General features: G+C 32.3%; 1 protein-coding gene across 1 annotated transcript in view; it reads left to right on the forward strand.

Annotated features, from left to right (window-relative positions):
- MSBP (membrane steroid binding protein) overlaps window positions 1-19,537 on the forward strand; it is a 51,100-nt gene extending 31,563 nt beyond the window's left edge. Inside the window, exon 3 of the mRNA XM_072530399.1 lies at window positions 16,436-19,537. Coding sequence (XP_072386500.1) covers window positions 16,436-16,557 — 122 coding nt within the window. The 3' untranslated portion in view covers window positions 16,558-19,537. The remainder of the gene's footprint in view (window positions 1-16,435) is intronic.
- Window positions 19,538-22,176: the final 2,639 nt, after the last annotated feature.

Genomic DNA, 22,176 nt, shown 5'->3' on the forward strand with positions numbered 1-22,176 from the left:
TTACGGCAACAGTATCGAAAGGATTAAAAAGTTGAAAAAACTTTGTTCTTAATAATGCTCACGTTTCCACGCCATCTGTTTTTTATTGTAATATGCACAAGTTTAACTGCGTGTATAATTAAAAAGAAGCACAATAACAATGATCTATTGCTGCCACATATTTTTATTGATTGTGAAAATTTTTAAAAATGATTCATATTGCTAATTTTCTTTATATTGAATACAGGGGGAGTCAGAACACAAGTACAATATTTTCTCAGTAATTTTAAATGGAACACACTGTATTTTGTGACTATCGAAAAGTACCGTTACGATACTTCAATTTTTATTTAATATTCCCATGTCTAAATTGATTAGTTTTTGAGATATTTTCATTTTTCAAAGCAAATTATTAATTAGGTGTCTAAATTTTTACAAATTTTAAGTAAGCCGTGACTGAATTGTCTAAAACTGACATGTCACCATTACTGATTATTAATCCTTTAATCAATGTAACAATGTAACAAATAAAGAAAGAAAAATAATTTATTATTAATAAATGTTACAAAAAAAAACACACAAATACAAAATACAAAACAAACATTTATGAAAAAAAAACTACTTTTAATAAAATATTTTTAATATTTAATTACATAAAGTAATCAAAATGCTTCAAAATTCATCGTTTGTTGTATATAAACATTTGACCTGTAATAGGAATATAGTAAGTCAATGAAGGATTGAATCAATATTTTAATGAAAATATATATTTTTATTTTCATATATGTATAAAAGGAGTTGAATGCAAAAAAAAAATTTTTACACATACTCTGCAGTAAAATTCATTGTTAATTTTGTTATTAATATAAAAATACAATACAATACACTGCCACATAATTCAATTTTATAATACAATACAAATTAAAATGCAATATTCATAAGTATTTAGATATGACAATATACATAACTTACGCATATGTTTAATTTACCATGATAATAATATTAATAAAAAAATAATAATATTAATAAATATTAAATATGTTTGCAAAAGGAACATTTTTATTCCCGATAGAGAAAGAGAGAGAAAATATATCTTCTGTCTCTCTCTCTTACTCATATCTTACATATGTAATGATTTCACCGATTCACTCCCGTGCAAATTTCCAACGTCGACCGCGCGTATAGAAGTATAACTTCAAAAATAATAAGAATGCAAGAAGAATAATCATATCAACTTACACTGCTGTCGTTTATGTGCTTAGTCTGCGATTTCTAAGGTTGAGGATGTATAATAAATTGGTATTATCCGAACCAACCTTCCTTCTTTCAAATACTACAGACTTGGCATTTTAAAAATTAAATTTAAACTCAAAAACATCATAGAAAGACTAATAATGCACAATAACAATTTACAGGTTTAGTTTTACTTACGCTAGATTGAAAATCCTGGTTTTTTGGTCTTGGCATACAAGATTTAAGATTTTCATAGATCTTTTTAAGGAGAGTTTTAAATTAATTTTCACTTATTAAAGTAATTATTACAATTTTAGAACGGCAAACAATAATAAATATCGACCATGTCCACTAACTGAACTAACATACAGATGACGGCAACAAAAACTCACTAAAGTGTAATCATGACTTTTACCTACCGGAATCTTGTCAACATTTGCAAATAATTAATTTGCATTTGGTGATAAAATGTCAATTTTTATCATTTTTGTACTTTGTGAGGTTTACTTGTTAACTGACGATATTTTTCCCCATCAAAAAGGGCATATTTTCCCCCTTCAAAGTCTCATAAATAAATAAACAAAAATTTGCTGTTGCATGAACTGAGGAGTTTTTTCTGACATCGCCGTTTATATCACAGTAGATTTCAAAAATCGACTAAAATTAATGCGCATTTTTTTCATCCACAGCCTGGGCATAATTAATTATGCATAAAATACACTCGCGATCATAAAATCCGGGTCATCTTGAAAATGTCAAGTTTCTTAAATATTTTTGCCTCTGGTGTAGTAATAACCTTTTTTTTTGGCTAATGTATTTTTTATTTGTCATCAATGTTTGTTTTGAAAGAAAAAGAATGGTTTTTTATTGTTTTTATTGAAAAAAACAGAAAACAAATCAAATTGTTGATAAAACAGACATACGAAAAAAAATGGAAAATACAGAACGTGTTAAAAAATCAGTGAAATTTCAATGACCAATATCGTGTATTGCCTCCCCTTGCTCTAATAACCTCTTGCAGACGACGGGGCATACTCTCAATTTTTCTCCGGATTACATGTTGTGGTATGTTATTCCACTCTCTCACTAACAGATCCTTAAGCTCCTGTGCGTTGTTAGGAGGAGGTGTATGGGTTTGAATACGTTTTTTCAAATCGTCCCAGAGATGTTCGATGGGATTCAGGTCCGGAGACCTAGCTGGCCAGGGTACCCTCGTAATTCCAACTTCGTCCAGTATTACATACTGATCCTGGCAACGTGCGGTCGCACGTTGTCCTGCATAAAAACGGCGTTTTCTCCAAGCCCTGCCATGTTGGGCATAATATGTTCTTCCGGAATCTCCGTAATGTACCTTCGTGCAGTTAGGGACCCATTTTCGATGAAGGGCAATTCTGTGTGGAAGTCGGAAGATATACCTCTCCAAGCCATGACCGAGCCTCCACCAAATGGCATTCTTGGAGCAATGCAAGCTTGTGAAAATCGTTCACCGGTTCTCCTCCAAACTCTTACACGTCCATCGGATCCAGTTAGGCAGAATCGGGATTCATCTGAGAATAACACTTTGCTACAATCGTTAATTCCCCAATGCGCGTATTGTCGAGTAAAAGCTAGTCGTGCAACTCGAGGCACCCGGCGAAGTGGCGGTCCTCTAGCCATTACCCGAGAAGATAGTCAAGAAGAACGAAGTCTTCTTCTGACTGTTGAAACACTAAAATTGCGATTTCGTACTTCCTCTAGACGATTTTGATGCATAACCGCAGTTGAGGTCCGGTTTCGTAAAGCCTGAAACACAAGGAAACGGTCATCTAGTGTCTTGGTCGTTCTTCTTCGTCCAGAGCCAGGTCGCTTAGTCAGCAAACTTGCCTCCTGAAAGCATTGAAGGACTCGTTGAACCGTAGAAAGGCTTACGCCAACAGTTCTTGCGACTTGCCGTTGAGTGTGACCGTCTTCTACAAGTGCAACAATTTGTGCCGTTTCAACAACAGTCAAAGGCATTTTGTCAAAAAATAAACACTAATAATGGCACTAATAAACACTAATAATGGCACTAATAAACACTAATGGTGGCAATAATAAACGTTTGTCCGTTGCATTTGAACAGAAAGTCGAAGTACAAACGAGACATTTAAAACAAGCGGAGTTACAGGTAGCGTTCATTTTGGGAAGTGTGCACTTTACCGCGAAATCGGCACTAGTGGAATTCTTTGTTACAAAGGAAACCGCAACAATTCTCAGAAACATGCATTAGTTTGTATTTGTGTTATTATTATTTACGATAAAGCTCGTTAAAAATGAAATATCGGTGATTTTCAAGGTGACCCGGATTTTATGATCGCGAGTGTACATGCAGAATATGAATATTATACAAGTGTAAGAATAAACTATCTGAAACTGAAACTTTTTGATGTCTGAATATTACATTTAACCATGGATTAACCAATACATGATTTTTTTTTATTATGGAACAGTTTTAGAATAATCAAAAATATGAAGATATTTCCAAACTGAAAATATTGGTATTAAGAGCATTCTGAGCATATTCGTCATCGCCTAAAAAACAACAGCTAAAACTTTATTTTTTTGTTTATATCAAAGATATTTGGTATTAGATATCACTTTTTTTCTCGCTGCAACGTAGTTTAATTTTAGAAGTTACTCAACAGCATTACCCGTGAAGGTCGTCAAATATATTTGAATGTAGTCTGCATCTGGCCAAGTTTTTGTTTTGTAATTATTAAATACTAACTAACTAAAATTACGAAACAAGTATTTTGCACCGTAGTTTGTTTATACCAATATGCATTTGTTTACATGAAAATAGTTACTATTAGATAATACCGTTTTCCAGAATATAATAATTAAAAAGACGTACGTTCCATTATGTATTGTTATGTCTATTTATCTTCTTATTATTGCTCAACAATAAGACAATATTCTAATAATACAATAAAAAAGAATCTTCTATTGTTATAACAAATTAAGTTTTCTGTTGATATAAAAGTTAATTATAGATTCGTTAATATCAAATAATACCTTCGTTAATAACTTTTTATTATGCTATAATTACAGTAAATAAATACTTAATTATTTTTATATTATGCATTTCTTCTGAATACATGACGCAGGTCAGGAGTGTAGCTTAAGAAAGTTAGCAAGGGATACAAAACGATGTGATAAGAAGTAATCAGGTAATCACCGCCAGACTTTAAATATAATACAGTAGAACCTCGATTATCCGGGCCAGCCCGGACCGAGCCTTCGCCGGATAATCGAAAACACGGATAATCCAAAGACCTCAATTTATTTTTTTAATAATTTATTTAGACAAATACATGTGTCAAACGAAGAGCAGAAACGTGATACATACAACATATATGTAACAAAAAATAAAAGTACATACATATTATTATTTCTACATAATGTATATGCTATGAATAAACATTACATATTTAAAAAAAATCATTTAAAAAAATCACTAATTTTAATAAGTACATTTACTGCATCCCTTGCTTCCCGATGACTTGTCTTAATGACGCAATCATTGTCAGCACAATTCTCATCATCATCACTACTTGTGTCAGAACTTTCTGTAAGATAATCGTCATTCATAATCTGATACCCTGTTTCTTGGCGATCACATTCTATCCATTCCTGTATTTCGTTATTGTTCGTTTCTTCCAAACCTTTGATTTCTGAGGCTATAGGTGCTATGTTTTCGACCGATAGCTCACTCATTTGTTTTAATTGTTTCCCAATATTATATATTTTGCCAACATAGCAACACTTATTTTATTTTCAAAATTTCCATTTTTTGCTCAATAGTTAAAACATTGCGTTTACGCTTTTCATTAGCACCCGTACGCTGCATTTTGTGCGCCTGTTTACGTTCAACTAACAAACCGGTCAGCAGTTGACGAAAATGCGAGAAAACTTGGGGATTCCTCGAAATGAATGTTTACACGGTACTGCATTATTCAGCGATGAATGTTTACACGGTGCATTATTCAGCGTTCATGGGCGCCACCAACCTCTGGCCGTTAGCCACAGATAATCCGCGCACGGATAATCAATTTAATATGCGGCACGGAGAATCCACCGCCCGGATAAAGCGCGCACGGATAATCGGGGTTCTACTGTACTACGTAAATCTAGACGCTAAGAGGTTGTATCGAAAAATTCTTAGTATCTTATATAGACTACAAGCCCATGGGACATTTTTAATGGGTCATCTGACCCAGCATGAATCACACAAACTGGCCAAAAACTTACATCGGTCATATTGGTAGAACCTTTAACAAACTTATAGTAGAACACAAAGGGCTTTCAATAATAAAAAACAGATTCTAAGCACGCACTTCACTTTGTAGATAATAATCATTCTTTTAACCCCTAACCGATGAGGTGCAATTTCAGTTACATTTAGCGTGATGTAGAGCTGTTAGAGTTGGCGATCAGTTAACAGACGACATAAAGATAAAAAGAGGTGTGCGACAGGGATGTAAATTTTATTTTTTTTCTTTTATTCTTACCTTAATAATAATGACGAGATTGTTGGAAATAATAGGTTTTAATATGTCATTGTTAACAAATTGTATAACCTTACTTGTTATCTAACATTGAAAAAACCTCTGTGTTTTTACATCATATACCTCTTTATCAGTGACAAAAAATGTGAATGCAACATACATTGTTGATTAGGATTATTTTAAATAGACATGATTTGTGTTAATTAGTGGTTAAAATATTTTTTTATGATTAATTACATCCTGTCAAAATAAGCTATTTATATTTTAAGTTTTTTAAAGGAGGTAAACTTACATTTAAAGGCGAAAAACAAAAAAGAATTAACAAAAAGATGTTTCATAAATTTGGTCGTGAAATTTTAATACCGTACGACATTTATAAAATGACACCATGAACAATACAGGGTGTTTCAAAAAGGTATGTCATAAATTAAATCACGCATTCCGGGGACAAAAATAAATTAATTGAATCCAACTTACCTTAGTACAAAAGTGTACATAAAAAAAGTTAGCGCCCTTTGAAGTTATAAAATAAAAATTGTTTTTTTTGCATTATCTCCTAAACTACTTGACTTTTGTAATAAAAATGGACACGTTACTTTCTTGTTTTGAAAGCATTTTTCATACAAAACAAACAACAAAATCTAAGCGCCCAGAAAACTTTTAAGGGGGGTATGCAGCCCTAAATCCCCCCAAACTTTTGAGTACGTTTAAATCAAATGAATTCTGTGGCATCGTTAGTTTAACACATTATTTTTAAAACTTTGCCTCATCACTTTTTCGAAAAACTAATTTTATTCCTAGTTGGCCATAAAATTACAATTAGTTTCTACGGATACAATAATTACAAACAGTTCGATCAATAATAGTCAATAATTTGAAGCTATCATTTATTGTGTGAATAAAATTAATATTTATTACAATGGCCTACACATTTCAGGAAATGGCAGACATGCATTTAACTTTGGGAAGTTGGATCAGACTAAATTATGATTTCAATACTATCGGGAATATCGTAGGTGAATGTTAAGGAAATAGTGCAGCAGCCGCAGGGCGTTATGCAGTAAAATACCCCAATCGAAATACACCCGATAGACGATTATTTCTGACCACTGATCGTCGTTTACGGGTGAAACGGGTACATTCCAACCGCAAGCTGCTGGCAATAGTGGTCGTCCAATAATGGATGCAACTGATGAAGACATTTTAGAAATCATAGAAGAAGTTCCTGGAACGAGTACAAGGGTAATAGCTGCCCAACTAAATGTTCCTCACGTAAGGGTTTGGAGGCGTTTGAAGGATCAGCTGCTTAAACCCTATCACTTAACAACGGTTCAAGAGTTATTGGTTGAAGATTATCCTAAAAGGATTGAATTTTGCGATTGGTTGTTAATGGAAACACTCGAAATGTTAATTTTATTAGAAATATTTTGTTTACCGACGAGGCTACCTTCAGTAGAAATGGAATAACAAATCATCATAACGAGCACATTTGGGCCGACGAAAATCCTCACGCCAAAAAAACGACTCATCACCAAACGACTTTCAAAGTTAATGTTTGGGCAGTAATTGTGGATAACAATCTAATAGCCCCAGTATTCGATTTACAGGAGTATTTGGAAAAGTGAATATTGTAATAAGGCAAAATATGTCGTTTCTACAAGATGGCTCTCCACCGTATTACAATAATGAAGTCCGGGAATAACTTTGCAGGCAGTATCCTGGTCGGTGGATTGAAGGGGTCGTGACGCACCTATTTCTTGGCCACCCAGAAGTCCAGGTCTTAACCCCATGGACTTTTGCTTTTGGGGGTTTATAAAAGAGAAAGTATATTCTGTAACAATAGAGGACGAACAACAATTGAGGGTTAGAATAATTGAAGCTGCAAATCGATTTCGTCAGAAAAATATGATTTTTCAGCGCATTCGGTTTTCCTTATTAAAACGTTACCGAATCTGTAGTGAAGAAAATGGGGGTCATTTTGAACATTTATTGTAATACCATATTTATAGAGGTTATAGACATTTTTTGGACTTGTTAATTCATTTAAGCCATTTATTTAGTTACACGTAATTTTTTAAAGGGTAATGAAAAGGGCCGTAACTCAATAAAAACTGTTTTTCGAAAAGAGTGATATGAGGTAACAATTTTAAAAATAATGTGTTAAACTAATGATGCCACAAAATTCATTTGATTTGAACGTACTCAAAAGTTTGGGGAGATTTAGGGATGCACACCCCCATAAAATTTTTCTGTGCGCTTAGATTTTGTTGTTTCTTCTTTATGAAAAATGCTTTCAGAACAAGAAAGTAACGTGTCCGTTTTTATTACAAAATGTCAAGTAGTTTAGGAGATAATTCAAAAAAACAATTTTTATTTGGTAACTTCAAAGGGCTGTAACTTTTTTTGTGTACACTTTTGTACCAAGGTAAGTTGAATTCAATCAATTTATTTTTGTCCCCGGAATGCGTGATTTAATTTATGACATACCTTTTTGAAACACCCTGTATATCGAAAACCATATTTAGTAGAGTGTATTACCTCCTTGAGACCTAATTACGGCTCTTACTCAATCACGCATACTTCGGATTAATTAATTTATTTATTATTAATTATTTATTTATCCCACTTTTCATTGGGAATATCCCTCCCAACTGTCAAAGTAAACCAACCCAGAATATTAGAACAATAAAGCAATTTTATTTAAAGTATCGATTTAAAAAAATACGTCTGTCAATTCTTAATTGAAAATAGGTCATAATTGACATCACCGTCTCTTAACCTCATGAGTCAAAGAAAAAACCACCTAAAAAAATAAATATTTAGATAAGAAAACACTTGAAGTCAATGTCTATAACAATTATCTCCCCTAATTGAATCCCAAAATTCCCTTCTGCACTTTCGTATTCTCTTCTGCACTTACCTACAATGTTATCTGTCACCAAATTTCATTATGTACATCCTTATTTAATATGCTCACTTATTTACTACTAAACATTCATTTTGTTGCTATAATTTAAAAGCAATAAAGAAGTATTACCAGTTATTTAAATCTCTTAGGAGCTTTTCCGATACATGGCAAAGTTCTGATAAATTAAATAATTGTTGAAATAATGACTGAAAACAAAAATATTTTATTTTGCTTATTATCGCTTAATATAAAAATCTCTTTATCCCATTTGTTTGATAAAAATCCCTCGAAAGAGAACTGGAAAACGTCACTGTCGCTCAATAAACTCGACCCACAAATGAATGTTAAACGCGCCAAATTTAAATAATCATTAAGTTTTCTGAAAATTTTTAAAATTTCTACACAATTTTCTTAAATTTTCCTTCGGTAAGACCTTATACAAAGTATAAAAAAAGTAGAATGAAATCGGTTGAAGTTGTTCTCGCGTTGTGGCATGACCAAAGGAAAGTTACTCAGTTTTAAATATCTTGCACAAATCTATGAAGAGACACATTTTAAATAACGGACTCATTTGAAAGTAGTTATAAAAGATAAAACTTGTAAAAACACGTATTGATCACGCTCTAGATAATCAGTTTAAACTTAGTCACCTCATGCATAATGAGAATCGTAAAAACAGAATTGTAAACAGAATCGTAAAATGTTGAAGGATACTGATTCACATAATTAGGTGTTTCTTTGGAGCACATAAATTTAGTTTCTGTTCACTTTGTTGATTAAAAAAGGACCTTATTAAACAAATGCCTTAAAATCGCAGTTTTTATTAACCTCATAAACCAGTTTGCTAAGGTTGGTAAAGAATAGAGATGCATTACAAATTTAGTAAGTATTTTAATATTTTAATTTTAATTTGCATCCCTTTGCTAAAATGGCACCGCACACCACTGATACTGTTATCACATAACTAATGAAATACGTATTATTGATCCGAAAAGTATAAGAAGCTCTAGAAAATACCAACCGGTATGTACAGTGAGATCAAAATATTCGTGACAGTGCTGATGAAACGGCCGATCGACAAAATAGTTTTAACACGTTAAGTGCCACTTTTTATAATGCGCGTGCAACACCCAATTTTGTTGTTTGGACCGCGTGGCATATATGTTGTGCCTAAATGCAGTCTGGTATTTTGGGGATCGTGGCTTACGGTGTGCCGCACTTGTTGAGTATTTATATGGAAGTTGAAAATATGTGATCCGGAAAGCCAAGTAGTGATTTTGGTTCGAAAAAATATTACACCTATCTAGTATATTTTTGTCACTTGAAAAAATACAAATTAATGATATATTCCTTTTTGTAATATTTATTCAAAAAATATAAAGTAAGGTTACTTCAAAAATGTTTGAATACCTAAAGACTAAAACAAAAGCAAATGGAATATATACTTCTAAACATAAGTAGTAATTCTTACATTAACATTTTCATTATACCCACGCAAATACAATAAAAAAAAATTTGAAGATAGAACTTCATCTTTTATACAGCTTTTGCTCGGTGTGTAGTAAAGAAGCATTCAACACAATAATATGTTTTACCGAGCATACATTGTCATTTACTTCGCGCACTTTTATTTGTTGCAACTTTTCGGCCATCAGAATTTTTCAAATTTTCGTAGCAAACAACACATCTCAATCTTGAATTAGTTTGTTCCAAAGCATGATTTTCGGTGTTATTTTCGGGCTTATGTTCATCTACATCGTCTGTTCCAATGCGTAACAATGAATAACACAGTTTTTGTTTGAAATCGGTTATGGAGAATTTTTCTTGTATAACTTTCTTGTAGACCAAGAAGGCGTTTACAACTGCAGACCCCAATAATTCGATGGCAAGCTTTCTGTACCATTTTGTTCCTCTGCGTAGACAGTGAGAATATGCTTTTATTTGGTCAGACAGGTCAATGTAAGATTTAGCTCCTTATAATTGATTATTGCTTCGGGTTTTTCTACTGCACCACCTCTTTGCAATAATTTTTTTGTATTATTTCTATGAAGGGTGCTGAGCATAAGCACATCCCTCTTGTCACGCCATTTCATGACCATAATTCAGGAATCACTTTCCTGGCATATATTTCTTTTGGTTTTAATTTTTTTTTGATCACCTCTTTAGTATTATATTTTCGGTTGCTACGGAGGGTGCCCGCCAGATGCGTCTTTTGTTCTAATAATTTGGTTACCAAGGAGACACTTGTATAATAATTATCCGTATACAGTTTTCTACCAGAATTCAGAAGATCGTCCATTAGAGCAAACACTACATTCGAAGATTTTCGGTATCCGCTCCACAATAAACCCGAAGATTATAAGTGTACCCTCCTTCCGTACACAACTTGTACAGTTTTATACCGAACTTGTGCCTTTTATTTTTTATGTATTGCCTAAATCGTAGTCGACCACGAAATGGTACCATGGTCTAGTTAATGCACACTTTTTTACCATGCGTTAACACTTTTTTGTTAGTTTTTAAAAGTTTTTTAAAAGAACTGTAATTAAAACACTTATTTGCAATAATTATTCATCTATTCGTCATCTAGTAACCCCCACCTATGTCTTAAAAGCTTCAGATATCTGCGAAAAATTTTGCCGTGAAATCGATTATTTGCATAACTAACTAGACTAAGCTGCCAATGCTCCAGACCATCCTCCACCCCCCCCCCCCTAATACCACGCTGTTAAAGGCTTCGTGAAAATGCTTGTCATGTGGAAGTCCCGGGTACAAGGACTTCCGCATTATATTTTAACCCGAATTATGCGGGACAGTGTGAGGCTCTATATATAGTTCTGCTATCGTCGCTACGGACTTATTATTGAACTGTATTGCTTGCGCTGGGGCATCAAGGCCCCTTTCCGTGCTGTGACTTGCGCCGTTTTGTTCATATTTTTATATATTTTTTGGGTCTTTTTTGTGTTTTTATATGTTTTTTTTGGAGGGTGCTTGAAATGAAATATCGATTAGTTTATGAGTGATACCTTGAAATGTGTATGATGGTTTCTTCTGATAGAGCTACAATATTATCTAGACTTCTTTAAATGTTCGCCATTTAAACATTTTTTGTTTAGGTCTTCTGTGCTTCCATCTATTGAACACATTATACCTCTCGCAGGATCTGGTTTGGGTGGTCTTCTAGCTGTGTTCCTGTGTTTTGCAGCCATTGCAGTTTCATCTGCGTAACGGCTGAGTAGTGTTCCGGAAGTTCTTGGAACATCTGCTGTGTATATGTTCTATAAAATAGGTGATACGATCGCCCCCTCTGATATTCCAGCTTCCGGGCTTCCCTGTTCAGACAGCACTTGTCCTATCTAGACCCCGAACCTCCGGTCGCGTAAATACTAGGTTATGAGTCTCGTCACAGCCCGGCTGTATCTATATATAGATCAGCAACTTATTTAGATAACATCTTAACAAACATAAGCACTGAGATACTTCTGATACTGTATTTCTGATCATCTTGCTCAATTTCTCTACTTAAAAACAAAATCTGAAAAAAGTCATAGTTCTTATACATACAGAAGACATATAACAAGTAATGCATCCTGATATTAAAACACTGGTTAAATACCGTTGACTTTGCTTCAGCCGTTTCTCTCAAAACAGCAAAAGAATTAGCTCAATTTATTACCGAAATGTATGTAAAGTTAACTGAAATTAATTTTCCAATAAAAAAATTACGAACGCATAGTAAAGCTCCAATTTCTTGGTTTGATGATGAACTAATAGTAATGCGAGAAAATCTGTCCAGTCAAGATAATTGCTGACGTTGTGTGTATAATAGTGAGTATAAAAAGTTTAAGAAGCACTATAAATCAACAAAATCATTAAAGAAAAAAATGGCTTATGAGGATTTCTGGACAGTTGGAAAGTTATGTTATCACAGAAATAAATTTCAAAATAAAAAAGTCTGTCCAAACTCGATTACATCAAACGATTTCAATAATTACTTTACTTCAGTAGCTAAACATATTAGAAGTTCTTTTAATTCCACAAATGAAAATGTAGCCATAGATTTTTTGAAAGATGCACACTCTCCTTGCGACTCTTTTTTTTATGACCTGTTAGGGATACTGAAATCAGGAATGTTTTGCATACATTGAAAAATTCACACTGCACGGATTTTTATTTCTTAAACAAAAAAATATTTGTAGAAACAATCGATATAATTATTGACAAATTAATTATACTTTATAATAATTGTCTTAGTGAAGGGATTTTCCCAGATGTATTAAAAGTAACAAAAGTGCTACCAGTGTTCAAAAAGGGAGCTTTAGATGAAATTGGAAATTATCGTCCCATCTCAATCATTCCCATTTTCGGCAAAATTTCTGAGAGTATTCTAAATGTTCGTTGGATAGGATATCTAGAAAAACACAAAATACTTCACTGTAATCAATATAGCTTTAGAAAAAAGTGTAGCACTACGCTAGCTATACAGAAAATTGTGTGAGACATTGTGTGACTTATCCAAAGCTTTTGACTGTGTTTCGCATGAATTACTGTTGAAAAAATGCATAAATACGGTATTAGGGGAAACATTCTTAATCTATTTAGATCATACTTAACAAATAGAAAACAGGCAGTTTTTCTTAATAACAGCTATTCTTAGTTTAACACTGTCGAATATGGAGTTCCTCAAGGTTCGATATTAGGACCCACTTTGTTTCATTTATCTGAACGATTTATTTCACTATACTTTTCCCATAAAATGTATTTGCTTCGCAGATGATACAATCTCATTAATTTTAATCAGCATAATTTATAAATTAACATAGATAGTGATACCCAGAAAGCAAAAAACTGGTTTTTACATAATGTGTTGAAGGTAAATGAAGAGAAAAATCAGAATTTGATTTTTTAATTTCGATTGAAAGTATATCTCAAGAAGTAGTGTTAAACTATTAGGAATCTTTCTAGATGATAATTTGGATTGGAGTGCTCATACAGATTACTTGAGTTCTATGACTTGCTACAAGTATATTTTTAATGCGCAACTTAGTTTATATGATTCCTAAAAGTACCCTTAGAATGTGCTACTTTGCACTATTCCATAGCCATCTACAGTACGGAATAACTGTTTGGGGTAATTCTTTTTACGCAGATCGAATTTTTAAACTACAAAAAAGTGTAGTGAGAATACTTGCAAGAGCAGAGTATAGGGGACACTGTAAACCTTTATTTCTGGATTTAGGTATTATGCCACTATCTTCACTCTGTATTCACTCTTTACTTATATATAAGACGCTGATTGAAATTCAGGCCAATAAAGGTAAGTTTAACATAAACTCGCAACTTCCATGATCACGATACAAGATCTAGAGATGCTATTAGAGCACAACGTTTTAGGTTGATAAAGAGCATAAAAAATTCGACTGATGTTTATTGTTGGTTTGTATAACTTTTTGCGAGATGAAGTAAAAAGTCTTCACTTGTTATCGTTTAAGCTTAAAATCAAATCACACTTTTTGAAACATTGTGTCTATTCAAAAACGGAGTACCTAAGTACAGCTTTTATACAATAGTACTAATTTGGTCAGGGTATTTGCTAATTATGACGGTATTTCATGTTTTTATTTAGTGTGTTTGTCGTTTCTTAATTTTTTAATATTAAATATCTGTTTTTAATGTTTAAATTCGCAAAAATTTTTTATGTATTTATGTAAAATTGTCACTATTCCTTTGACTTTGACTAAAAAACAAAACTATTTTTATATATTGACTAAATAAATTCTATTCTATCATTTTGAATGTTAATCCCTTACGCTATACTTTATCAAATGGTTTGATTACTGAAGACTGCTCCTGTGTATTGATTGTCGTTAAATCTATCTGTTATGTACTCTGTTAGGCGACTACTTGTAATTCGCTCTTGAGCTCTGAAGCCGAATTGTGCTAAAGGGATTATTCCTAGCCTATCTTTCTCTCTTTGGTATCTTGCTGACTGCTGGAAGTAAGCTAATAGGCCTGTAGTTTTGCGGAAATATGTGGTTCTTTCCTGACTTTGGTTTCATGATTACATGGGCTTCCTTCTATCGGTTTGGGAAGAGCTTTTATCTTAATATTGCTGTCGCAAACATACAGTTCACATGTGCGTTAAATGTAATGTTCATCTACATGTATCTTACTTCAAACAATTTTATGAACTGTAGTTATTTAAAATCAATCATGTATTTTTCTAATGCTGCATTTTCACATCAGTATAAAAATCAGTAAAATTCAATATTGAAATATTGCTTTAAAGACTATAGCGGGATAAAATGGTCAAAACAACATTTTTTCTTCCACATTATCACATTCTTTTGTAAAAGTCCCCATTTAACATTGACTATGGTATAACAAAATTTAAGAGTGCAATTATAAATACGCGGAAATTCGGTCATTTAACTACTAGATTTTAAGGTTATGAGCCAATAAAGTGGGAAAATATTAGAAAAACACGATTTTTCGCAATTTAAGAATGTGTAAGTTAAAAATGATTATTTTAACAATGATTATTCATAGCCCGTAAGAATAGATGGAAAAGCATACATCTAACTATTTGATTTTAAGGTAAGGTAAAAAAAAGTGAGAAAGGGATAAAAAACGTTGTATTTTCGAATTTTATGTTTATGAAAGAGTTAAATGGGGACCGTTACAAAAGAATGTGATAATGTGGAGGAAAAAAGGAGAATAAACTGAGTTTTGAGGTTATGTGCAAATAAATGAGTAAAAAAAAACGGGTTTTTGATGCTTTCCGATCAGAAATTGAAAATTCTGCCTTGACCATTATTTAAAAGAACGAAAATAAATACATAAAAATTTACTATTTAAAAGTTAGCCAAAAATTATTAACATAACCTAAAAAATTATTGAAAATTTCAATGATTTTTCCTGAGCTCAATTTTCAATATAAACTTTTTTAAAAAAATCAGACTATTTTGTATTCAAAAGATACATCTTCATGAATTTTTTCAAATTTTTTAAAGCAAAATTGCGTCCAGGAAAAAATAAAGTCGAAAAAAGCTTCTTTTTTAGATTTAAGAGGTTCTATGGGCTCTGGGAAGCTAAAAATTTATATGAAGTCATGTTTTTATAGCTTTATTGAAAGCACAAGTCGCGGTGCTGATTGGTGCTGGTTCACTTTTGATCATCGTATCCCGCTATAGCCTTTGTCGTACTTCCACAATGTTTATGTGATAGGAGTTAACAAAAGTAACCCATTTAAGCTTTCATAAAATGAATTAAAGATAAAATTTGAAAAAAAAATGAATGGTATTTACCAGTGGTACATAATAAATGCACCAGTTGCTTTTCTATGTAAAAAAAATTAAAAAATTCCATTTGTTTGAATATTTTTTTAATTACAATAATCTATTGTCAAAACACGTTTTTGAAAATATTTTTCTCAATTATAGAGTTACCGGTTAAATATGGATTAATATTTTTTCACAAAAATGGATTTAATATGCATCGAAAAATCATTGATCGATGTCCGAATTCCCCATTGAAGTGTTAGTCTAATTATATACCCCACACGGGTACTTCCTATTTAAAATTAGAGGTTGTGGAATTGGTGGAAAAACAATTGGGTTTACAAATGAAGATGTTTGTAAAAAAAATGTATCCTATTTGAGATAAAAATCGATGTTTTCTAATTATATTTGCCAATTATCATGGTGAAACGTTTTCAGTGACCCAATCTTCTATATTTAGTTAAATTTGGTAATGATTAGTAATAACGTCTTGCATTTTTGATTTTTAGAAAAATACGACTTCGTAGGAAGATTGTTGAAGCCAGGTGAGCAACCGACCAACTATTCAGATGAAGAAGACGAATCAGCAGCCGGAGGAGATAAAGCAGACAAGGAGAAAAAAGAAGATTAAATAATCCGCAAGAAAAGAAAAAAATAAAAAAGGCTGACGCGGTTATAAACACCGATCTAAACTAAAAGTAAAATATTTCAAAAAAAAACACAAAACTTAATTTCGAACTTTTTTGTAAAGCGTTAACAGTACACATTGTCCTTATATTTATATTATAGTTCACCGTTCTCTGTTTGTTTGAGAGTAAGCTGAGTTTTTAAATAATTTATTTGTAATTATAATTGATGTGATTTAAAATAAAAGGTTAAAAGCATTGTGTAAAAATACAAATGCCAAATCAGTGTCCTTTCATCAAGGGAATAGTGCAACAGAAACCTGGTTACAGATGGTGCTTTTGTGGTAAGTATTTGTGCTAAGATTTTTTAGGTTTCCTCTAAATAATACATACAACTTAGATGAAATACAGGTTAGTTTCTCCATAATCTCATTCACTCATATTAATGGATGCCTGAATAATAGTTTTATCGTTTTGCACATTTTTTATTCTCTATGTATCATTTAAATGCCATCGAGTAGTTTATGTTCTCTATATTACCGATTTGCCTGAAATCTCAATTACCTTGTCAGTTCTACAATGATTTTAAGTGATATACGTTTGTTTTTAATTTGTCTTGATAAGATCTAACGCTGTGTTTCGCTTATAGATTAGATAAGTTGGGTCCTTTAGTTCTACATGATCAAATGCCTTTTGTAGATCTATAATGCACCACGTTATGTTCCAGGATTGTTCCACGATTTGTCTTACGACAAACACCAAATTATTGCAAGAGCTTCAAGATCTAAAGCGTTTTTTTGATCCCATAATTTATTTTAATTTCCTATCGGAACCAAGGCTTTTTTTTATCATCCAGGCATTTATCATTTTAGTATCATCATATCCGATATTTTTTATCATGACTCCAGTTGTTTAAAATTCCAATGCTTTATTCATAATATGTTCAACCATTAGTAACTAGTGATGACGACAGTGCATAACTTTGTCTATTGTAATCTTTGTTCATAATAACAATACACAATTTTGTATTTCTGAAATGATTTATGTTGATTTTCATTATTATCATTCCTTTCTTATGAAAGTTTGCTATTAACCTCACATTTCGGTGACTCAAGTTTTTTTCTTCCAATGGCGATAAAGCCAAAATTGGTCCTTGACCTACTGTATCTTGTACCTCCAACATTACATGTCGTGCGCCGCTCTGACGTCCGTTAGATATTGGGCTTCAGCTGCTACTTTACCTAGATCTGTTCCGTGGTCTTCCTATTGGTCTTTTGCCTGCATTTTATTTTCTAGACACCATGATGTCATCTATCCTTACTAAGTCCATCAAAGTATATGGAGTTTGGACTATATTTCTTTGGACAGTTAATAAAGTTCATGGTTTTACCTTTACCTCCATATTCCATTATTGTTGACGGTGCAAAGATCTTCCTTAGAATTTTTATTTGAAAAACTTTAATTTTCTTTTTGTATTTTCTATCCGATGTCCCTCTTCTTATTTGAGTGCCGTACGCTATGCAGGTTTATGTTGATTGTCGAAAATACTTCCGTTCTTATTATCGAACTGACATCAGGTATGCCGCATCAGTTTCTTATGTCTCTGAACCATGAATGTTGCTTTCGTCCAGGGCCTCTTCGACCTTTAACCTTACCCATCAATATGACATTTAGATTATTATTATTTCGTAGAACTTTGAACATTTGCTGTTCTTAGAACCTCATTATTCGTTACATGGTTTACCCACGAAATTCTAAGCAGTCTTATGAGATACCACAGTTCGAAAGCCTCCGCACTATTCAGAGATCACTTTAAGTGACAGGTCTCATTGAAGTGACCGTACATCAGGACAGGCCATATCTAGCATTTTAAGACCAAGATTCTAAGGATTAAAGAATGGCGAATGAGGTATTTATCAAATTTAATAAAGCACTTTCTAGCCACTGCTACTCTTATCTTCACTTTCAGATCACAGTCCCACTCGCTATTTGACGTAGCTCCAAGGTATTTAAATTTTTCAATAAGTTCAGTAGCTGTACTACTTACATTCAACTGAGTTTCCATATGGGGATATCTGCTGATTACCCTATATTTGGTTTTTGCTATGTTGATGTTAACGTACTTCTCTCCCAATTCAGTTATTATATTAAACTGTACGAAATCTTGCAGTTCTTCTATATTGTCCTCTATTGTGGCTGTATCGTAAGCATATCTTTAATAGAAAGACCAATTTTGATGCCTTTTTAGGTCTGTTGTGCAAACTGAAATATCTTTTCTACATGTTAAACAGTAGTGGGAAGAGAATACAATCCTGAGGGCATCCGTAACATACTATTTATAGGCATGTACTTCATTATTGTTTTTTAAATTTGATGAATTTTGGTTTGAAGTTTTTTACTGCCCGAATACCTATTCATTCCTATTTCCTCGTGTTCCGATCTGTGTTTGTGGTTTTGTCTTTGTATATTTCTATTCAACTCTACTTGACTTTTGTTATCTTGAAAGTGTACTAGCGACCTTGATTCCAATCTAGACATCACAGACTAATCATATTGAAATCAAAGGTTCTTTACAACTCTCATTCCGATAGCCTTCCAACTTGAGGGACTAATCTGATGAGCTCTGAATGATGTATTGATAAAACAATCCTGTTCAATATTTTTCACAAATTACAAAGAACCTAATATTTTAAAGAACGATAATGGACTTTAAAACTGGAAACATTTGTAACCAAGTCAACTTATTCATATTATTGAGGACACTGAATTGGTATAACGAATAGAGATTTTTACAATTTAAATGCTTACATGAACCAGTAATATAATTCCAGAAATTTGCATTTGTTATTATGTATGTATAAAGTTTGGTTTGAAATATGAATTAAAGATGTCTGAATATCGCGTTTTCTGTACAGGGCGTGTTAAATTATATTTATATTGTGGTATTGTGATCTTTTTTCCTAAAATAAAACATCTTAAATGGTTTATCTTTCAATTTAACTCCAAGGTTGTTATGGATATTAAAAACGTCAGATATATATGTTAGTGAATTTCTAATTATTGTCCATTGTGTTAGTAATTTATGATGCACTAAAAAAGGTGAAAAGTCCTCTTTCCTAATGAAATTGTAATTCATTCTAATTTATCAAATCTCCTATTTTTGCAGCTATACAACGAATAAACTTAATATGATGAAGCGTTTATACGTCATTCCTGTTTAGATCGACAAAGTCTTGTATATTCTACATTAGATTTCATAATTTTTTGTCTTATTGTCTGTTTTTATCTTTCAGATAATACATAATTACGTATTATATGATTTGCACTAATGCATTTGATGGTGATAACAATTTAAAACAACTTACAAAATTCGAAGATGTACAAATCTTATTAATCTCAAAATATAAATGGTCCTAGTGATGAGCGGATATCATACAATCAAATGATCCGTATGGCTCATTAAATCCGACCTTTAAAATTCTTTTAGAGTGTTAATAACTTATAATAAAAAAATTATTGTTTTAAACTTAATTCGAAAAGAATTTTTAAGTATTTTCACTACCAAAATAGTCCACACTTTTCATGTGCGATTTAATGAAGGCAGACCGAATCGGCCAGCAACGGAATGCACCACTACAGCTCCAAATTAAGTGCCGTAGCGCGCATTTACCGACGAAATCACGTCAATGGATTTACATGGAAGATGGATCCAAAAATTAATATTGTTAGTTTGTTGTGCGAGGAAGGGGAACAACAAAATAGACTTACAAAAAGGAAGCGTAATAAATTAGTATATGAAATTTGTAAAAAGAGTTGGGTTACGATGGGTTACGAAAAATATCAAGAACTCCTGCTACGGTACAAACTCATCTCACAAAATATAATATTTAGAAAACTATAAATGATTACTTGCTCAATGGGTGTACCATAGGAATACAAAAAAATGTAATGAACGATTATAAGTGATAGGTATAAGTCTTTTTGTGAGATGTGATAAGAAGATTGTGAGATTACAAGAATAAATCTGGTCTAGACAGAATAAATCTATACAATATTTAACAAGGATGCATTTAAGGGCAATGTCCACCTGTGATTAAAGCGAAATGTATCATCAGTTCGTGCTTGCTCTTCTCGCATATGGAACAGAAACTTGTACCCCTTATAGTAAGAGAAATGGTAGACATTTTGGGTAGGTATTTAAGGCATTCTGAAAATTCTTCATATACCTCTTCCATAATATCCTAATACAGAAGTGCAGATCTGGCTGGAGGATAGCGTTCATTAAAGAACCCCTAAACTTGCATTTTTTAAATAAATTTAAATATTTAAAAATTAAACAAAATAAACAAGCCTTGCGATTTGCGAGATGCTTGCAAAAGTATTTTGCAAATAAATACAAAAAATATGGTTGAGGTAAGTAGTTATTTTGGGAGAGTATTCTTTAATATTAAAAATAAATATTCTAAAAGACAGGTCATTTTGGTGAGACTTTCTACTTGCCAGGTGATCAAAAAAAAAATTACGCGAGTCAAAAGTGCTATAGGTAAGCTGCAGTGTGCGAGAGAGTATATTTTTAACGCTAATTGCGTCCTCAATCGCAGCGATTCCATTGGATCGAGCACAATCACCAGACCTGACGATGCCTATGCTGTTGTGCCTCAAAATTTTGGAGTAATTATATATTTTAAATTTCTCAGATACTATTTTAGAAGATAATACGTACTAAAAATATATCGTCGGAACCAAGAAAATTGATTTCAAGCAGAATAACGAATTGGTTTTAATAACAAAATAATAGAACCTTTAATGAAAGTGGAATATTTGGATATCAAATTATCTAGCCAAGAAAAAATGGAAGAGGTACAAGAATAGGCGAATCATGCGAAAAGAATATTAGAATATGTCCCAAATACTGGGACATATAAAAAAATGAAAAGTCCGATGCAGAAACAAAGGTATATATTATAAAATCTGAAATATGCAATAAATTGACTTATATTGTTTATTTCTCCTAAGTTCACCACAATCACAGGTACACTCTGACTGAAAACAAGACATGATCTGGTGTGGCAACACTGCATTTCTATAAATTCTGTTAGTTTACACATTAAGGTTCCCTTTTTTCATTATTCTGCTCTCGTCATTATACAAATATAGTCTTTTTTGACCTCTGTGACTCATCAAATTTATCACTACTTGACTTCCAGCCCCGAGATAGTTTTAAAGAAAAATTATGACAGATTATGAAAACTTGATACCTGTAAAATACTGTTTTTTGTAAATTGGCGGTAAATGAATTTTTGACAGTTTAATGACCTACTTTGCCTCGATATTTGAGACATCAGCCATCTACTACGCTTCTAGAGCTAAACATTTTGAAATATGTTTTTCCCCTAGATTGACATCACATTCTGATCTTTTATGCACATTGTTGGTTATGTTATATTATTCTTAAATTATAAATGATATGTCTTTGATAAGTTGTTATCTTACAAATGTTGTTCTTATTGCTAGCCTCTTCTCTCGGTATCGTTAACCATATATTGCCGTATTCTATTGATGAGTTTGCTACACAACTTACTTCATTTAGTATTTGCTGCTGCCTTAATGTCCCTTTGTTGCAT

This window comes from Diabrotica undecimpunctata, chromosome 4, assembly GCF_040954645.1.
Source record: "Diabrotica undecimpunctata isolate CICGRU chromosome 4, icDiaUnde3, whole genome shotgun sequence".
Classification (NCBI taxonomy): Eukaryota; Metazoa; Arthropoda; class Insecta; order Coleoptera; family Chrysomelidae; genus Diabrotica; species Diabrotica undecimpunctata.